This window comes from Amphiprion ocellaris, chromosome 21, assembly GCF_022539595.1.
Source record: "Amphiprion ocellaris isolate individual 3 ecotype Okinawa chromosome 21, ASM2253959v1, whole genome shotgun sequence".
NCBI classification, from domain to species: domain Eukaryota; kingdom Metazoa; phylum Chordata; class Actinopteri; family Pomacentridae; genus Amphiprion; species Amphiprion ocellaris.
In genome coordinates this window covers 5830339-5850402 of record NC_072786.1, presented here as the reverse complement: position 1 = coordinate 5850402, position 20064 = coordinate 5830339, and the positions used below count along the sequence as shown (strand labels likewise).

Genomic DNA, 20064 nt, shown 5'->3' with positions numbered 1-20064 from the left:
GACAGTGAGCTGCAGTTAGATTACAAACACAGATGTCTATATTAATCTGACGCTGGTGTAGAATGTTGGTGCAGGACTCCTAACTGGAAAAATAGAAAGCACTGCACCTGTACTAACACAGACTAACCTGTTAAATACAGAATTGATTTTAAAGTTCTTCTCTGCCTTCATCATACCTCAAGACCTCTGAGATCCTCAAAGTTAACTGTTATAGTCTGCAAGCTGGAGGGTAAGAGAAAGCATGCCTTTGCAGGAGCAACTCAAAAAAAACTAAATAAATGAAAAATAAAAAAATGTCAAGACTTCATTGGCTTCTGGTTGCTTTAAATTTTAATATTTTATTATTTTATATTTACTTTCTTTTTAAAATAAATGGCTATACTGTTTCACCTCACTTATTGTTTTAATCTATTTTATGTAGTTTTACAAATTGATTTTACAAGTCCTTTACAAGTCAGTATCCTGTCTTGCTTTTGCACATAGTTCTGTTGCAGCCTGTCTGATATATTGCACAGCACTTGAGTCAACTCAGGTTGTTTTAAACATGCAATATAAATAAACTTGATTTGTTGTGATATGGTTTCACAATAATAATTCCTAAACTGAATTGCTAAGTAAAAGCATACAACAACCTGACTGTATTACGTGAATGCCAATTGAAAATGTGATATAAAAACATTGCTGTACACTATAAGGGTGCTTATAGGCATAAACATTTTAACATGTACACATTACAGTACAATATATAAAGAACAGGAGACAGGATTAGTGAAAAGTGAGAAAATACTACTCTTTCTACAAAATTTAATTAGACTTAAAAAATTTTAAAAAACGAAATGCAATATAAAATATATTAATTAAAAAAACATAGTTTGGTCTGTGTAAAATGATTGTATTTTCTCAACATACTAACCTATTATATTGTAATTAAATTAGCTTTATTAATGAGCTGACAGAATTGCATTACGTTTTTTATTCGATCATATAAAGTAAATCAATATATGTTTTATATCTTTTAAATCAATAAACGCCCATAATGTATTATATCATCTATTTTCAAATTAAACTTAAGTGATTCTACAAAACGTGGCAGTATTTTAGTGTTAAAGCGCCACCTCCTGTCTCAAGAGCAAAATTGCTGGCTGCGCGTTCATGGTGTGTCGTGCGCGCACGCTACGCACAGGCTGACGTAAGGACGCACCGAATGACGAAGAAGCGGCGAGCACGCAGAGCCCCGCCCCCTGTGCGTTAGCATCATGGATGTCGGTGGATTGAAATTCAGATATCAGTCAAACAGCAGTCTGCTGGTTGACTTCGGCTTCCAGGGACACTGTCCATTTAACTAGACCATAAAAAGGTAAGATAAATAAAAATAAAATAGATAAATAATGAACGGTGTTATAACGGCAGGAAAGCTGTTTGGGTTTAGGAAGACGGTTAACTGTCAGTAGTAAATATCTAAATACTGTTTTATAGTTGGTAGTATAGCTGGTACATTTAACGCTGACTGTATAGACACAATTTTGTTTCTTACTTTGAATTTTCTATTGTTTCTCTGTGGTATTATCGTGTTATTATGTAGCTGTAATGTGTGTGTTACTATCATTCAAATGAATGAGCATTAAATAGTGTTTGATGTAATACGTTTAGGGAAGAATATGAACACGATTGCTGTACTATACAGAGATGATTATGAATAATATAATGTGTCATTCTACACAAATTTTGGAAAATATGTAAAAAAGTCAATCCAAAATATATTTTTGTAAATGCATCTGAGATTCCACTTGGAATCAGTGTGGTGTTTGCTTATAAATCAGGAAAACCACCAATGAAGAGCATCAGAAGCATTAGGAAAGTGTTTGCATTACAGATCAACAATTGAAAACCATATGTAGTAAGAAAACACGTGATGGTGTTTGCTTGAAATGCAAAATATTATCAGAACTGAATAAAAATGTCATGAGAATTATCAACTCTGCAGAACAAAAACAAAAAACAAAACAATAAAAAAAAATCTAACTGCATCTTCCCTATGTTTGCATACCATAAGAGGTGATGACTGGCTTGCTGTGGTTTGTTTCTATATAATAATACTTGTGCTGTTGGTTATTAAAACCATCATGAAGCCAAAGGTTACAGATTAGAGTCCTGAATGCAACAGTGATGATTTGTGTTTTGTGACGTAGAAGGTGGAGAAGAGAGCTGAACCTGAAGATGAGGCGTCTGTCCAGAAAGAAGGCCCTGAGCCTGGTGAAGGAGCTGGACGCCTTCCCCAAAGTGTCAGAGAGCTATGTGGAGACGTCAGCTTCAGGAGGAACAGGTGGGACATTCCTCCGGGAAAAACAACCCACACCAGTAAGAAGACAGAAGAGTAATGTTATCTGCTAATGTGTCTCCTCCACAGTGTCACTTATAGCTTTTAGCGCCATGGCACTTTTGGCCGTCTTAGAGTTCTTTGTTTATCGAGATACTTGGATGAAGTATGAATACGCAGTCGACAAGGATTTTTCCAGGTGAGTTATTATTATTCATACATTGAATGTTAATTATTTGGAGCTTATTGCTTAAAGTCACAGCAGAGGACAAGATATCATTGTTGTATTTTTCACTTCATTTCAGTAAATTGAGAATAAACATTGACATTACAGTCGCCATGAAATGCCAGCGTGAGTATCCCAACTTCTCTGTCTTTAACTGAGATACATTGAATTATATTATAGATGTAAATATGTCAGTTAATGTCATCATGTTTGTGACTGCAGATGTGGGAGCAGATATCCTGGATCTTGCTGAGACCATGATCACATCCAGTGGCCTGCAGTATGAGCCTGTTAGTATCTTTTGGTTGTGTTTAGTTTTGTGTTGAGCTGCGGTTTTCTCTCTGGCATTTAGATGTTTTGCTTTTCTTACATTGTTCTCCTGTTTCTGTTTGATCAGGTTATTTTTGAACTGACTCCACAACAAAGACTGTGGCAAAGGTGAGCTGTCATAAAGAAAAACAACAGCAGGAAGAAGTCTGAATCTCTAAAACTATCTTGTCATAATTGGAGGCTACAAAGCACTCTCTGGTATAATTAGAGCTAAAGTGGAGGAGTTTTACGTATAAATTAACGTCTGCTGTATTCAAGCTTGTCAATGAATTCACACAATACTGATTAAGCCTGTCAGCGCCAGGTAAATCTCGCAGTATACCAGGAGTTTTAGTCTATGGTCTCCTTTTAAATCGACTTGCAATGATTGGTTTGCCAGAGATGGAAAAGGGGGAAACCATAGCAACGGAGACAGTGTAGACTACAGCAGCTAGGAGTGTGTTGGAGCTTTTGGAACAAAGGAAGCGTCTTAGAAAAGTTTGTAATGCTCCAGATAAAGGAAGAAACTCAACATTCAGAGGAAGGATTATGTCTTAAAAAGGCATTATCATTCAGTGTTTCCACACTGCAGGTTCAAGCTTTTCAAAATGTGTTCTCTGTTACAAAAATGAAAGCAATTGAGCACATTCAAAAAGACACATTGTGATGAAATCAGTTTAATGTAGCATTTTATTGGGATTATAACTTAGTTAAATTTCCCTCAGCATTAATAAAGTATCTATCTATCTATCTATCTATCTATCTATCTATCTATCTATCTATCTATCTATCTATCTATCTATCTATCTATCTATCTATCTATCTATCTATCTATCTATCTATCTATCTATCTATCTATCTATCTATCTATCTATCTATCTATCTATCTATCTATCTATCTATCTATCTATCGTCTTCAAAAAGTCTATTGAAGAGCCACCCTGGTAGCTGAAGCTCTACTGTGCATCCCATATGGGCGTAAATGCTGTAGAACAGTGAGTTTCTGGCATGTTTCCCAGCTGGCTTGATCCTCACTTCATGTCATTTCCCTGCACTGTTTCACACATTTTCTCTCTCTCTCTACTGCTTCTTAAAAAAATATGTCAGAAAATGCCAGAAATAAATCTGGTAAAACTCTATTTAAGGTCATGAACCTTGCAGGCTCGTTGAAAAAGATATTCTGACTTCGTGACAATGGAGAATTGACTTGAAAACATGTAGAAAAACTGGAATATGTGACCTGGTTTGGCCAAAGGTAGCTTTTGAAGTAGTTTCTCAGACGCTCGTGTCTGCAATTCAAAAAATCTGACATAACTGCATTCCAAGTGCAGTTTCTGTACACAAGTGCTAAAACATTAGAGAAGTTCCAGTTTTGCAGTCTGTTGTTTGTCTTCCAGGACGCTGCATCTCATACAGGGCAGGCTGAGGGAGGAACATGCTCTACAAGAAGTCCTCTACAAAACTCTCCTCAAAGGAGCTCCTACTGCTCTGCCACCACGGTTAGTGCCACAACAATCTGCTCCAATCTACACCAGGCACAGGATTAAGCAGCATCCTTCCTCTGATCTCTCACCTCAACAAGGCATTTTGATCCACACAGCTCACTGGATATTTTCTCTTTTTCTAACCATTCTGTGTAAACCCGCGAGATGGTTGTGTGTGAAAATCCCAGAAGATCAGCAGTTTCCAAAATACTCAGATCAACCAACAATCACGCCACATTCAAAGTCACTTCAATCCGCTTTCTTCCCCATTCTGATGCTCAGTTTGAACTTCAGCAAGTTGTCTTGAGCACGTCTACATGTCTGAATGCATTGAGTTGCGGCCGTGTGATTGGCTGATTAGCTGTTTGTGCTAACAAGCAATTGAACAGATATACCTAATAAAGTGGCCAGTGAGTGTATATTACACAGGCTGTTAGACAGACTGCTAATGATGAATTAAGATGCATAATTATGTGTTCCATCCTTGTATGTGCAGGGAAGATGCCTCTACGGAGCCGCTCACTGCTTGCAGGATACATGGACATGTTTATGTCAACAAGGTGGCAGGAAACCTACACATCACTGTGGGAAAGTAAGAAACTGAGAGTCAGAAATGTGCTGACAGACATAGTTAGAGGTTGTTTCTAATCCAGCTACATAGTGTGTAAATATGTAAATATCACTAGAAAGAGCTGTTTCTGACACTTCTAATGCTTTGTGTTTCCAGACCTATTCATCATCCTCAGGGCCATGCACACATTGCAGCTTTTGTGAGCCATGAGAGTAAGTTAGATGCTGTTTCTCTAATTATGCTTGCATCTTTTACAGAGAATAAATGTACAGAAACCGGAGATATTAAATTTGTGAGCTGGGTTTAGAAAAGAGGTTTTATATTAACATTGACATTAAATGTATGTTAGAAATGTTTTGTTTTGTTGCTGAATTGCTCAGCTTTGTTCTTCCAAAAGAGCCAAATTTGGGTGGATGATTTATATATCTAATCCCATGAAATCCAGCAGATAACATTTTTATTTTCCAGCTTTACTCCGAGCACTTACAGTGATTCCCCACGGCCTTGATTGAACCTGAGCCTCCTCTCATCTTTGCATTACAGCGTACAACTTCTCCCATCGAATAGACCATTTATCTTTTGGGGAGGAGATTCCAGGCATCATTAATCCTCTGGACGGCACGGAGAAAATCACCTATAACAGTAAGTTCCTGCAATTCAGAGGGTAAAACATATGATGGAGTAGCTTCCTACTAGAGTGCATTAGAATAGAGTTTTCTACCGGATTAAAGACGTGTTGGGACATCTTTTTGCATTATGAGTTCAGTCTCACTGTCCTTAAGTCACCTTGTACCATCACTGCTGAGTAGATCTTATTGGAATAGGGTTTTTTTTTTTTTTCAGAAAGCTCAATGATTTACTAGACAGAGAGTGTCATTTTGGGTTTCTTCAGCTGCAGCTTACTTATATCTCTTGACGTTTTCCACATATTGTTCCATGTTTGTACCTCAGATAACCAGATGTTCCAGTACTTCATTACTGTGGTGCCCACTAAGCTCAACACATACAAGATATCTGCAGACACACACCAGTTCTCTGTGACCGAGCGAGTAAGTGCTCAGAAAAACCCCAGCTCAGTGTCGTGACTACAAATCAACGAGGACCAAGAACTTTAGAGAAATTCATCACCATAATCTCTGTTTTTAAGGAGCGAGTCATCAACCACGCAGCAGGCAGTCACGGCGTTTCTGGCATCTTTGTCAAGTACGACACCAGCTCTTTGATGGTGACCGTCAGCGAGCAGCACATGCCGCTTTGGCAGTTCCTGGTGCGACTGTGTGGCATAATCGGAGGCATATTCTCCACGACAGGCAAGTCTGCTTTCACCTGCAGTCATACTTGTGATTTATTTAACCCTCGTGTTGTTTTTTGGCGGAAAAAAGAAATGTGGAAAACAAAAATCTTTAAGAACATTCACATTTACTGTTAAATGAAACCCTAAAAAAGAAATTTATAGAGACAGGGACAGTGTCAGATGTTCTTGGTTGCCCACTCCTCCCTTTATCCAACACTGTCCCTGTCTCCATAAATTTCTTGTGCCATACATGAATTGAAGGACGTGATGGTGGATCTCTTCCATACTTAGTTCTGTAGTTTTGCTGAGTCTGCACATCTGATTTTGTCTCAATAAACCATGACACACATTGTGCCTTCTCTTGAGGAGTAGCCATCTTTTAGGGTTTCATTTAACAGTCCCTCTTTCACCAACAGGATACCTGAAACACACAATTTCAATGTGATTACAAACTCTAATAAACACCGATTACAATAAAACAAATCTGGTTAAGATATCTCATCAACTGCCTTTGTAATAAATTCTCAAAATCGTAAAGAGACTTTATGGACACCCTGTATATTCCCTTCTTTCTAAAGTCTGTTTGCTCGTGCAAAATAAAATGCAATTAATACAGATTAAAAACGAATGATATTTAATCGTGATTAATTCAAATGAATCCACAGCAACCATGTGATTAATCTGATCAGAAATTTTAATTGTTTGACAGCACTACTTCAAACTGAAAATTTGTACCTAAAATTCAAACAGTTGGGGCGCCCCGGTAGCTCAACTGGTCGAATGGGCGACCCATAAATAGGGGTTATAGTCATGGGTTCAAAACCATCCCATGGCCCTTTGCTGCACGTCTTTCCCCCATTCTTCTCCCCACTTCCCTGTCTCTCTCTCACTGCTGTCTGTCAATAAGGCCAAAAAAATAATAATTCAAACTGTTTTCACCCTCTTTTCTTTAAAGGAATGCTTCATGGACTTGTTGGCTTCTGTTTTGACGTCGTTTGCTGTCGCTTCAAACTTGGAGTCTATCGGCCCAGAGCGGTGAGTTTTGGCCACATTTATCCTTCTCAATTACTTTTACAACCATTTTTACTTCATACCAGTGGAAATTGCTTCACTGTATAACAGCAAGCACTGAATCTGTTGCAGGATGTGCAGCTCTACAACCAGGCGAACAACCTGAACCATCACCAGACCCCTCTGCTGGCTGATGAAGCCCCTCAGGAATAGCTGCCTGTCAGTCAGTCAGCCATCATCAGACTCTCCTCATCCTGCACTGTTTGATGGTAAAGAAGCCACCAGACAAATAATGAACAATTTCAGCGCTTACTCATCCCAGTGGGACAGATGGCTTAATTCAGTCCATCGAATGATATTAGTGTTTATTTATTTTATAACTGTTTGCACGCCCTCGCCTTCTCTCCTTGTGTCTTAGTTCCTCCCTCCTGAGATGTGACAATTACAGTATTTAACAAAATATCATTTGAAAGTGTTCTTGAAAAGTTTACTGTTTACTGTAATTCAACTCACAACATGCCGTAATGTGACGATTAGTGAGGGATGTGTGGCTGTGATGCATTTTAATTCCATTTTAAATACACACCAACCTCAAGAATACAAAAAGAAAACCTGCAGTTGTTGAGTCTGCTTCCTGCTGTGTAATGTGTCACGGGTGCCTCCTCTCTCGAGATGCATTTTAGGAATTAAGACGACCTTCAAGGTGGCGCAGTACGGAAAACGGAGAAGATGAGGATGTGCAAACTACCAAAATGAAAAGAGCTCTATAGGTCATGAAATTGTGTTTACCTACTGAAAAAGGCAAAGCTGCCTATGAAACACTGTGGCATTCATTTAACCCTCCTGTTGTCTTCATTTACAGGCCAAAAAATATTGTTTCCTTGTCTGAAAAAAATTCAGCAAAAAAAAATCTCCAAATTTCTGAAAATTTGCAAAACCTTCAGGAAGAAAATTCAAATATTAAAAGTTTTATTTTAAAAAATCCCCAAAATTTGACAAGAAAATTCTTGCAAATATTTTCAAAAAATGAGGAAAATCTTCCAAAAAAATCCTTAAAATATCTAAAGTGATTACATATATATCAGTAAAACTTCTAATATTTTCTTTAAGAACATTCACCAAAAAATCTTTTTTTTGGTGAATGTTCTTAAGAAACATCTTTTTAAAACATTTTTTTTTAACCAAAAAATGTTCAAAAATTGCCCAAAAATGTTGAAAATGTGGACATCAGAAGGTTTAGTGTGAAATTAGATATTTTTTCCCCACATTTTCAAACTTTAAAACGGGTCAATTTGATCGGCAGGACGACACGAGAGTTAAATATCACAGCTCACATTGACGATTGCACTTCAGAAAGATGTTGTGTGAGACATGTGCCCTGCGACTGCAGTCCTAACTGTGTGTTAATCTTGTTATAGCACCTTTTTAATGTTGTATTCTCTCAGTTTGATTTGCTGTAGCAACAAATGCTGCTGATTGTTTGGTTGTTATTCCAACGACATTAAAGTTTAAATACCTATAAATTCCATGGCCATTATCTCAGCTGTTTTGTTTCAACAGCTTTAAAGTGAAGAACAGCCAGATGGTTTTCAAGCAGCTGAACCATAAAACTTTGAAAATGGAGCTGGAAGATGGCAGAAAGTCAATTATGAAGTTACACAATGAGAGAAAAAGTAGCTAATGCCTTGTACTGCATGATGGTTTAAAGGGGTAATTCAGCAGTTTAGTGTCGTCAAAGTTGATTTCTTTTTAAAGAAGTGACTATAAATCAGACTTTTAAACACCATATGCCAGTAACAGGCTGTCTGCTATACATCTGTACTCTGAGAGGCCAAGTTGAGATAATCTTGCAGGTTACATTTAACAACTTTGGAAAGCGGAACAAACAAAAGGACAACTGTCTGAGTGGTATTCCAAGTGACAAATTGATTTGGGTATGCAAATCTGTGAAAAACCCCAAACTGTCAGGTAGGAGGCAATTTTAACGGACAGCAGCACTCTTAGACTTTTTCTCTTCTAGTTTATTTCAGTTTTGCCAAGCAGACTTGAAGTGTTGTCAGAGCAGGGAATACAGGTGGTCAAACATTTTGCAAATGACACCAGAAAGAATAAGATGAAATCGCTCGTTGCGTGTCGCCGTTTGTCACATACAGTAACGGCAGCAGCTCCAAACTGGGGGTTCGTGGTACCAACAGTGCTTCGCATTTGGTCGGCAAACAGCAAAGACAGCACTTTGTTGTCACACAGACACACGGAAGAGGAAAAACCTCAAACTGACGACACCATTAAAGTAGCCCTGTAGCTCTTAGAGAACAATCTGACAAAACCGCTTCATCATGCAGGCTCTGTACGAACGCAGACATTTTGGTTCATTATCCCCATCTGCGATTACGAGGACAGTTACCACGGTTACACCAGACATGGGCTTTTGCATAAACATTTATTTAGTTTTGTCCCTTTTTCTCCCATAAAAGGCTCATCGCTGTTATGTATTTTTACTTTGTCAAACCTTGCAACATATACAATACTGTACACAGATTTCTCACTTGTTTAGTAAAAATCAGACTTGCCTGTCACACTTAATACTTTTGGTAGACTCTGTGGGAAGCTCTGTGGTCCTGTGAAGACACTCAAGCAAAAAAAAAAAAAAAGAAAAATCAACAGTCAAACACAAGTTTTTGGTAGTCTATAAGAATAATGTGTAAGTTCATCTATGTACAGATGTTCCAAAACTGGGATTGAGGACGTAATGCCAGGAGGGTCCTTAAGTTAACACTGATTTAATTCTGGACTGGATCAAATCAGTCAGTTTGACTTGTTAGAAAAAAACAGAAGTCCATCCCTCCATTCTGTAAGGTGTGGCGTACCTCATGGCTCTGTACTTGGTCCACTGATTTTCTCGTTCGGTGGAATCATTTGCTTTTAGGGCATGAACTAAATCAGTTGTAATGATTGCTCCCTGCTCTGTCCTGTTTATGAGCAGTCAAAGGCCGGACAAGAACCCCAATTTACAACACAGTTTAACAAACTGATCAATCTTAGCCTCTGCAGCAGCTTTAGATTCACGTTAAGGACGGTTTTAAAGTGCCTCTCCGAACAAACCTCACAAGCCTCTAACCTTTATTTAACCACAGAGTCCCTTGAGACTGAAATCTCGCATTGGAAGGAGACCTGACCTCAAGGACTCAAAATCCTCAGACATGTGCCTCTTATGTGTTGACATTGCAATCAAGTCTCGTTAGCATTAGCCAGTGTGTTTTTACAAACCTTACAGAGTCTTAAGGATCTTGATGGGGGACAATAAGGGCAATAAAAAGCCGTTTTGAACCATTTCCCCCACTGGTCCTCCATTTTCTATTGATGCAAGCTGGTGGGAATTTATCTATATTTGGATTTAGAAACAGAATTGCGTCATTTTTTTAAACTAGATGGGTCGAAAAGTGTTGGAGGATACTGGAAATGGCTTCTGAGCAGCTCGCAAAACATCACTAGGCAGTCATTTTTCAAAGAAACTGATGATTACCACTTACTTGAATGTGACGCCAAATACCCAAGAGGCACTAAATAAGGCCCTCGATCACAATCCAAGGACTTGACTTCTGACTTCACCAAACTACCTTCTCCAAGCTGGGAACTTCTAGACAAGTGAGTCACTGATACTGGACTAGTTTAACTGGACACAATCCTTGGACTTTTAAAGTTTGGCTTTACTTCATGAGCATCATAATCCTTCATTTGGCATTTCTAACCATTATAACGCAATATAAATGCATAATTTGTCCAACCTATGGCTCCTATTTGACCCCCAGCTATCCAAGAAGAGGAGGTTCTCTTTAAAAAATCTTTCCTTAATAATTTTTTATTGGAGGGTTATCTTCTTAAAAATCTGGAACTGTTGAGAAACATTTTACAGTATGTACTGGGCTATACAAATAAACTTCACTCTGATGTACTCTTATTTATATATATATACTACACTGCCAAGGTCTACCACATAGAACCGGACTAGCCTTTGACGCAAGTATAAAGATGTAAAAGTAGTAAACTTAGTTTCAGTACAAACTGCTGTACAAACAGGCAAAAAGTGGATGAGCATTCAAACAAACACGGTTTATGTTCAAAGACATACTGACGTTATCGTTTGTGATCATAAATACGTGACGACCTCGACAGCAGGAAAGATGGCTGATCTCTATGTTTTGGTACCTGTGGTCAGATTTGAGCTTTAATACTGGTCTCATCGATCTGCAGATTGGCCTCGAGAACAGATAACCAGTGAGTTTTGTGTGTGTGATCTTAAAAAGGCAGTAGATACACGTAATGCGAGACATACAGATATATCCAAATCACCTGCGTATTAAAGAGAGGAACCGGAGATCCCCACGGTAAAAAACAGACAACCAAAATAATCTTATAGAAATTGTCCTCCACTGACGCACTGCCGTATTTCAAGTATGAAAAAAAAATCATCACAAGGCAAGGCAATGTACCTAGATTCAAGAGGGTGGAAAGGAAAATGGAAGTCACACAAAAGGCTTATTGTTGCATATATAATTGGCCACTTTGAGAAGAAAACAGTAGGTACAAAATGAATGACAACACCTTTTTTTTTGGACAGGGTTTGGTGACTGAACAGTGTACGTACTGATGACAGATTTCCAAACTAAACAAATAATTCATGGCTAGTAGACCTCTTTTTTCCCCCCTCCTTCTGAGTGCTTCACTCAACTGCAGCCCCCACCTGTAGAGAGCCCTGCTTGTCCACTTTAAGAAGGATTTGGAGCATCCTCAGTGGATGTCAGATGTTTTGTTCCTGCTGACAGCTGAGGGCGAGGGCTGCTGTCTCTGGCTTGAGGCGGCGAGGAAGACTCAGTTGGTTAAGGTGCTGGATGCGCGGAAGTAGGAGAGGAATTTGAAACAGAGGCTGACCACAAAGTACCAGATGTTTCTGGCCATCTGGGAGCGAGCGATAAACACCCTCCAGATGAAAACGACCAGCAGAGTGTTGAAGGTGTAGCGGATGTTCCTCAGTCTGGGAAAGAAGGAATGAGGGTTTAGAAAACAGAGATACTGATAAGGAATTAAATACAGGACTTCTATGTGCAAGTCTTTGCAGTAAAGCTCAAATATGTACATGAGATTACACAGAAAGCAGCTTATGAATATGACTCAGCTACATGATGGATCCTCAACACCAGAGAGTTGCTTAACCCTGTAAAACTCACTGCTGCAAAAATACATCAGCTTGATTTTTTAATTGTTTTCTATTATTTATATATATTAATTTTGATTTTTTTTTATACTTGAGTTTACACATACATACATAATTATTATTCTTTATTTTTTAGCTATAGTTTTTTCCCTATATTTGGGTTTCTATATATGTATATATTTATATGAAAATCATTATGTTTTTAGTTTTATTTATTCACTTTTTGCTTATTTTAAAAAAAATTTTGTATATATGAGAAACAGGAAAATTATATATTTATATACACACACACACATATGTATATATAGATACACATATATACATACATATATACATTCATACATATATATACATATATGTATATATGTGTGTGTGTGTGTGTATATATATAATATATATATGTATATATATATATATATATATATACATATATATATTTATACATACATACATATAATTTATTTTGTATTTATTTTTTTGCTAAAAAAAATAAAACAATCAAAAAAATAAAAATATATTTAGGTCTTACAGGGTTAATAATTTATCCTGTTTCTCAAAGGCAACGCTGCCCCATTAGTGCCTTGAAATCTCGACCTAGATGAAAATTTTTTAGTTATGAAAAAACTCCAGCAATTTTCTGATGTTTCTTCAATTAAAATGAGTAAAGTGCAAACGTTGACGTGATTGCAAACTAGCATTCAGCTCCGGTCTTGCAGAATAAATAACATTTTAAATGATCTAGTAACCTTCTCAATACCAAAACCAAGTTTGAAAGGCATGTTATCCTTTAAAAATGCTCAAATTACCAGGAACTGCAGGTTGTGTTTAAACAGAGCAGATGGGAGACGAGCACTGAAACAAATTCAAAGTGTGGAAAATATCTGTAGCATGTTTAGAAACATTTTGTGCAGTATTGAAAACACCTGTGGGCACAAAAATTTTAATTTCAAGATTTTTCAAACTTTGCAAAAATAAAGAAACAATTATTTGTTTTTCTTTTTTTATGATATATAGGTTTTTAACTGTGTTATTCTGCACAGAAGATATTTTTCAGTTCTCTCTACTTCATCTCATGCTTGTGCTGTTTCCGTAGAGCTACATGACTTTACACTGGAGTATAAAATGAGTCCATAGCGAGTAAAAAAATGTGTCAGAAACAAAAAACGCTTAAAAAGTGGAATCCATTCAGTGTTGCATTAACTGGCAATAAAATGCTACTAAAATGAAATTTAAGAAAATCTAACAAATTGTGTCTGATAATGTTATCTTAAATTCCTTTTATTCACATAAAAATAGAATTGGGAGGTTCCAAAAGTCTTGTTTGACAGCCTAAAAGCAATAGCTGGCAGGTAAACAGATTCTTTAGCAATGTTTTTGTGCTGCATCGTCTCTTGTGGACTTACTTCCTCAGATGCTGCCTGGCAGCAGGAATGTCAGACATGTCTTCGTTCAGGACGTACTTCTTGGTGCCGATGCAGTAATTCTCTATGTACTCAGGCCAGTTCAGCTGACGCACATCGAAGTTAAATGTCTGCAAGATAAGCCGGAGAATAGGAAAGCTGCTGTTAGTCGGTAATTAAAGGTGAATGTGAAGTCCCACTTACACTCACTAGGTGGAGCAATAGGCTCCTTTTATAACACTACATGCCCAGAAAGTGCTCTGTCTCCTAACTGTAACAGCCAGTGAAATAGTAGAAGCAAGTATTTTTTTAGTTGTGAAAAGAGAAGAGCTATATTATAAAAAAATATATATTTTGACACTTACTTAAAAGTCAATTAAATACACTTAGAGAGTCAAAGTAAAAACCTGATTATGCAGAGCGGCTGCTTTAACCCTTGTGTCGTCCTGTGGGTCAAAATTTACCCGTTTTAAAGTTTGAAAATGTGGAGAAAAAAAAATTCACAGTGAAATTTCTCATGGTCACATTTTCAACATTTTTGGGAAATCTTTGAACATTTTTTGGTGGAAAAAAAGAAATGTTCAAAATGTTTGTTAATAACATTCACATAAAAATCAACCAAAATCCAGCGAATTTCGCTGGATTTTGGTTGATTTTTTTATGTGAATGTTCTTAAAGAAAATATTAGATGTTTTACTGATATATATGTGATCACTTAAGATATTTCTAGGATTTTTTTTTTGAAGATTTTTACTAATTTTTTAAAAAATAATTACAAGAATTTTCTTGCCAAATTTGGAGGATTTAAAAAAAAAAAAAAAAAAAAAAAACTTTGAAGGGAAACTTTTAAGGAATTATTGGAATTTTCTTCCTGAAGGTTTTGCAAATTTTCAGAAATTTGGGGAATTTTTTTTGCTGAATTTTTGGATTTTTTTCAGACAAGGAAATAATAGTTTTTGGTGCCCGTAAATGAGGACAACAGGAGGGTTAAACATCTTGTTTGCATTTACACACATTACTAAATAACTTTTTATTGATGTATTTTATCAAAACAGAGCCAATATTAATATTCTGGCTATGGAAATTCATATTTTACAAGTCGGTCACATACTGCACTTTGTATGAGGAATCTTAATCTGCAAAGTAACTATACCTCTAAAATGTGAGGGAGTAAAAAGAGTAATATTTTGCTGAGAAATGTAGTGAACGTGCATTCAAAAAGAAACACACAAGCAGAACTTTAAGCCACTTTGCTTTGTGAATGTATAGTCTTTAAGTAGTTATTTTTCAGGTTGATTACGATCATTTCGACAACATCTAATGAGAAGTATTTTTTGTGTGTGATGGATGAAAACCATCTGGTAGCTGTAGGTAATGCCAGAAGGTTGCCAAACTGGCAGCATGTACATGGATAATCCTACCTTCCTGTCCTCGGGGGTGAGCTGGCTCATCAGCATGCTCATGTTCTCAGAGTTCCACTCCCAGTCCTGGCTGCTGAAGTACTCCAGCAGGCTGATGGCCTTATGCAGACGATTGAAGATGCGCATCATTCTGCAGCGAGATGAAAGAAAGAGAAAGAGGTGTGAGGTTATGACATAACGGAACTTTTCTTTAGGTTGAAAGTGTGACAGACGGCTGCGAGTCTTACTGAGGCTTCTGCCCAGACAGACGCAGGAAGAGGTCGTAGATGAGGGCGGGGAACTTGTGGCTGACCAGGATCCAGTACTGGTTGATCAGGTAGTTGGAGGTGATGTTGGCGTTGGGCCTGCGGAACGCCTGCTCCAAGGGGTTCCTCTTGAAGGACGACATCACATGATGCTCTGAAAATCCAGATTAAGAAAAGAATAGATTTATTGTCATCATACACAGGGGCATGATGAAAATATAAGTGAAACAAGCTAAATTAATGACAATAAATAAAAAAGAATCGAATGTACACATAAAACAAAACTATATTAAGAATTCCAACACATGCAAAAGAGACCAGATATATACAGTGCAGTGAGGAGGTAATGAGATCAAATAAAAACCAGTAAAACAGAATAAATATAAATATGGGCAGGAGATAAGCAGTGTTATTAAAAGTGACACTGTACGTTATTGTTTTGAGTTCAGAAGGCTGATGGACCATGGGTAAAAACTGTTTCTCAGCATGTTTGTCCGGCATTTTAACCCCTTGACGCCTGAATTTATTTACAGTGAAATAAAAAACATTTTTTTTGTGTTTTTGCTTTCTAGCTGATGCTAAAATAAGTGGAGATTGCTAATTTATCTATTACACATAGAACATAGATACATAGATATATAATAATAACAACAGATATATAATAATTAGGAGAAACCAGTGCTTGCAAAAGGTTCCGAGGTTCGTATTGAATATGCACAGAACCACATTGGGGGAATGGATGCGTTATCTTGGCTGCAGTCTGAATGAAAGTGGTGTGTTGTGAATTCATGACAATAGGTGTCAACAGGTTAAGGCTCTGAGTCTCAGCTTTAGAGACTCCGGTTTCAAATCGCATACTTTGTCTTTTTTACTTCGCACACACATAACCGCTGCCGCTTTATGCAGTATGAATACAACCGGGAAATCCGACTTTGTCATAATAATGCGCCTTAAACTTTGACCGTTGCAGTCTGCAGTGCAAATTGAGCTGTCATCTGTCTCCTCGCCGGCTCAAGCTTGTTTACCCTCGTGCAACACTCCAGAGGATTGTGGGTCAGAGTGTTCAGAAGAGCACGCTGGCTTGCATACTGCGAAATCTGACTGGATGTAGTGGAGCATCACGATATTTTTAGCCCACTACATTTGACATACCGTATAGTTTTCTGGCATACTACATAGATGGTATGGGTACTAGAATCCCTGTGTTCTGGTAACATGCAACAGTTCAAAACAAAATATCAAGATAATGTTTTCTCAGAATACAGGGATGTAGTGTTGGTGTGACAATCACTGGGTGTGCACCGTAATAATTTCTCCTGTTTCTCAAAGGCGATGCTGCCCCCATTAGTGCCTTGAAATCTCGATCTAGATGAAAGTTTGAGTTATGATTAAAAAAACAGCAATTTTCTCATGTTTCTTCAATTAAAATGATTAAAGTGCAAACGTTGACATTTTTGCAAACTGGTATTCAGCTCAGGTCTTACAGAACAAACAGTATTTCAGATCAGGGGTGTCAAACATGTGGCCCGTGGGCCAAAAACGGTCCTCTAGAGGGTCCAATCTGGCCCTCAAAGTGTAAAAATTACAGAGAAGACATTAACTGCAGCTTGTAAATTAGTAAAACTATAAATTTTAAATCATTTCTAGACCATGACAAGTTGTTTTGATCATAAAGTAAAATACTCGATTGCTCAATGTTCTTTTGTCATTTTGTGTCTCATTTTTGTTGTTTTGTGTCTCATTTTTGTACTATTTTGTCTTGTTTTTGTCTGACTTGGTCATTTTGATCATAAAGTAAAACACTATATCATTAGGTTCCAGACAATGTTTTCATAGAATACAGGGATGCAGTGAGGGTGTGACAGGTTACTGTTATTATTTCTTTCTTTCTTTCTTTAATGATTTGTTTGCTTTATTGTTTATGTGTATTATTAGTTGGGTCTTTTCTTTCTGTTGTGTTTCGCTGTTGTTAGGTCCTTTTGTCTTTGTCCTTTTGTTTAAATGTAAATGAACATATTGGTGTATATTTATTCCAAACCATGTTCTCTATTATTATTGTTTATAAATGGTAGTATTTTGAAGAAGCAGAATGAATAGATTTACAATCACTGTGTAAGTAGAAGGGGTGGGATTAGATAAGTTTCAACTTCTTCCCGCTCCTTTTTGAGCAACTATTGTTTTTGTTGTGGATGTTTCCTTTTAAGGTCGAAATGTTCAAAATAAACTTAAAAAAACAATCAAAAGAATTTTTATCCATTTCTCAAATCACAAGTGTGTCCATCCTCTGTTAACACAAGCAAAATTAATGTAAAAGAAACAATGCACAATCATAATAAGATCATAAAACTTGCATTTTTTTGGTTTATGTCAAAAGCAGATGTGTCATTTTTAGCTACAATTTCTGTTTAGGTTTAAAAAGTGGTGCAGCAGAGAGAATATAAAAACACAGAATTTAATCCAGACGTGCCTTTATATTAAAAGACCGTTTGCAAAACTCAGAAAGCTGTGTAAAATCTCTCCCTCCTCAGATAATCCCACGCTGAGCTCCGTGACTCGAAAAGTGGGGCTGTTAGCAGAAAAGTGAGGATCTCATGATGCAACAAAACCCGCCACACACAAGCCAGGCGGACAAGATCCACTAACCAGAAATAAATCAGGTAAACGCACGCAGATTGAGGTTTCTATACAAGGATCAGGACTTCCAGGAAACACGGCCAGCCTTAATCATGACTCGATTTTCCAGCTCTGCATCTCGGGGCAAAGAAACGGGCAGAAAGCGGCCTCTCGTTAATTTCCCTCCTCCTCCTCCTCCTCCCAGAGACCAGCAACCGTCCACAGAAGCAGCCATGTGACCACAAACACTACATCACACACGTCATGCAAACTGGGTCCTGTAAGGTTGGTCTCCGTGGCAACGGATGTGTGGCTGTCGCAGGGGGCCGGGATGACCAGATCCGAGGTGATGGCCAGCTGTGGCCGGCCTCCTCGCAGCCTGGCTGGGAGCATCGCCGCTAAACTCAATCTGCTCTCCGGGGTTGTAATGAAGAAGGAAAAAAAACAACTAGGCTAAAGTACCCACAATTCCTTGCAAGCAACAAGCAGCCAAATGATGATCTAGGCCTCTAATCATTTTCTAACATTCATATTCTGGAAAAACTCTGGCCTGTTGTGCTGTTAGGTCTAGCTTTGTGTTAAATTAGCTTCATTTCTCGCTCTCATCCGTTCCAGTGTGATGACAGCTCCCGTTTTGTAACAGCGAGCTGCAGTGATGAGACCTAATCCTGCCATGAGCCATCTGCTAGCAATTTCCTTGGTGAAGGGAGCGTGTTTGCTAATCTGAGGGTCCCACGACATCCTGCCAGCGACGGACATCCTCCACGGCAGCAGGGAGACAAAGACAGTTTTCACGCTTCACACTGAATCCCACCGCTGCTGCCGTGACCTCAATATGAGAAGCAGCAAATCAGCACGAGCGCTAATTCATATCAGCTGCAGCATCGTATTGGTGGAGAGGGACGATGATGATGTAACATTAAACTCTGTATTATGAACTCAACATGTGCTGCACAATGATGCACTGAAGCATCATCCCTGTGTGCTGTGCCCTAATGAATTAGGGTAATATTAGTGACAATGAATGATATAAAATAACAAAATTGTGCATGTTCATGTTCAACTATTCAAACTAAAACTCAAACTGTTAATATAATACATAATATAATAATCTTTTTTTGCAAAAGTATAGGTCAGACACAAGTGATTTGAAAAAAAAAAAAAAAAAACAATAGTTTCCTGTTCTCAACCCTCCCGTTGTCTTCATTTATGGGCACCAAAAAATATTGTTTCCTTGTCTGAAAAAATCCAAAAATTCAGCAAAAAAATTTCCCAAATCTCTGAAAATTTGCAAAACCTTCAGGAAAATTCCAATAATTCCTTAAAAGTTTCCCTCAAAAGTTTTATTTTTTTTTAAAAATCCCCCAAATTTGGCAAGAAAATTCTTGTAAATATTTTCAAAAAATTTGTAAAAATCTTCCAAAAAAATCCTAAAAATATCTAAAGTGATTACATCTATATCAGTAAAACTTCTAATATTTTCTTTAAGAACATTCACCAAAAAATCTTTTTTTTGGTGAATGTTCTTAAGAAACATCTTTTTAAAACATTTTTTTTAACCAAAAAATTTTGACCCACAGGACGACACGAGGGTTAATTAAAAAAAACAAACAAACTATCATCAGTTCAGAACATATTCAGCCCCCTTCTCTTTCAATTTCAGCTGCCAAAATTGCTAAAAATATGTTTCCACACTAATAATGGGTTTTATGACAGCAAACTGGGTGGAAAAAATGAGACTTTAATCCAATTAAAATCAAAATTACAACAATAATTTGTGCAAAACAAGACATGGCCTGAATACTTTCTGAGGAGATTACATGTAGTATCGCCATCTGTGGTGTCAGATGGAGTTCTATAGTTAAGAAATACACAGTCGGATCCTGTTTGGTGGCACTTTAATTCCAAAAATCTTTTTGTAAATGTAAAACCTTCTGTTTTCAAATTACTGCCACACAAGA

General features: G+C 37.4%; 2 protein-coding genes across 3 annotated transcripts in view; one reads left to right on the top strand and one right to left on the bottom strand.

Moving 5' to 3' along the window:
• Positions 1-1198: 1198 nt before the first annotated feature.
• Positions 1199-8738, top strand: LOC111569069 (endoplasmic reticulum-Golgi intermediate compartment protein 2-like). Its single transcript, XM_023271018.3, has 14 exons — positions 1199-1357; positions 2190-2323; positions 2408-2516; positions 2623-2669; positions 2766-2833; positions 2941-2981; positions 4250-4351; positions 4833-4928; positions 5064-5119; positions 5451-5549; positions 5859-5956; positions 6055-6217; positions 7157-7236; positions 7345-8738. The coding sequence occupies exons 2-14, from the start codon at positions 2218-2220 to the stop codon at positions 7423-7425; spliced, it is 1146 nt and encodes a 381-aa protein (XP_023126786.1). The 5' UTR covers positions 1199-1357; positions 2190-2217; the 3' UTR covers positions 7426-8738.
• A 474-nt stretch (positions 8739-9212) lies between these two features.
• Positions 9213-20064, bottom strand: part of si:dkey-97m3.1 (fatty acyl-CoA reductase 1) — a 77938-nt gene continuing 67086 nt past the window's right edge. For both annotated transcript variants that reach the window (XM_055006509.1, XM_055006510.1), the window contains exons 9-12: positions 15473-15644; positions 15246-15375; positions 13828-13955; positions 9213-12244 (exon numbers count right to left, since the gene is read on the bottom strand). In XM_055006509.1, coding sequence (XP_054862484.1) covers positions 12082-12244; positions 13828-13955; positions 15246-15375; positions 15473-15644 — 593 coding nt within the window. In that variant the 3' untranslated portion in view covers positions 9213-12081. The remainder of the gene's footprint in view (positions 12245-13827; positions 13956-15245; positions 15376-15472; positions 15645-20064) is intronic.

Excerpts from the sequence above, each read along its gene's own strand:
- LOC111569069 (XM_023271018.3), top strand. The coding sequence starts at position 2,218 with ATGAGGCGTCTGTCCAGAAAGAAGGCCCTGAGCCTGGTGAAGGAGCTG. Across the intron at positions 2,834-2,940 it reads GTGGCCTGCAGTATGAGCCT|GTTATTTTTGAACTGACTCC; the intron begins GTTAGTATCTTT and ends CTGTTTGATCAG. Across the intron at positions 4,929-5,063 it reads CTACACATCACTGTGGGAAA|ACCTATTCATCATCCTCAGG; the intron begins GTAAGAAACTGA and ends TTGTGTTTCCAG.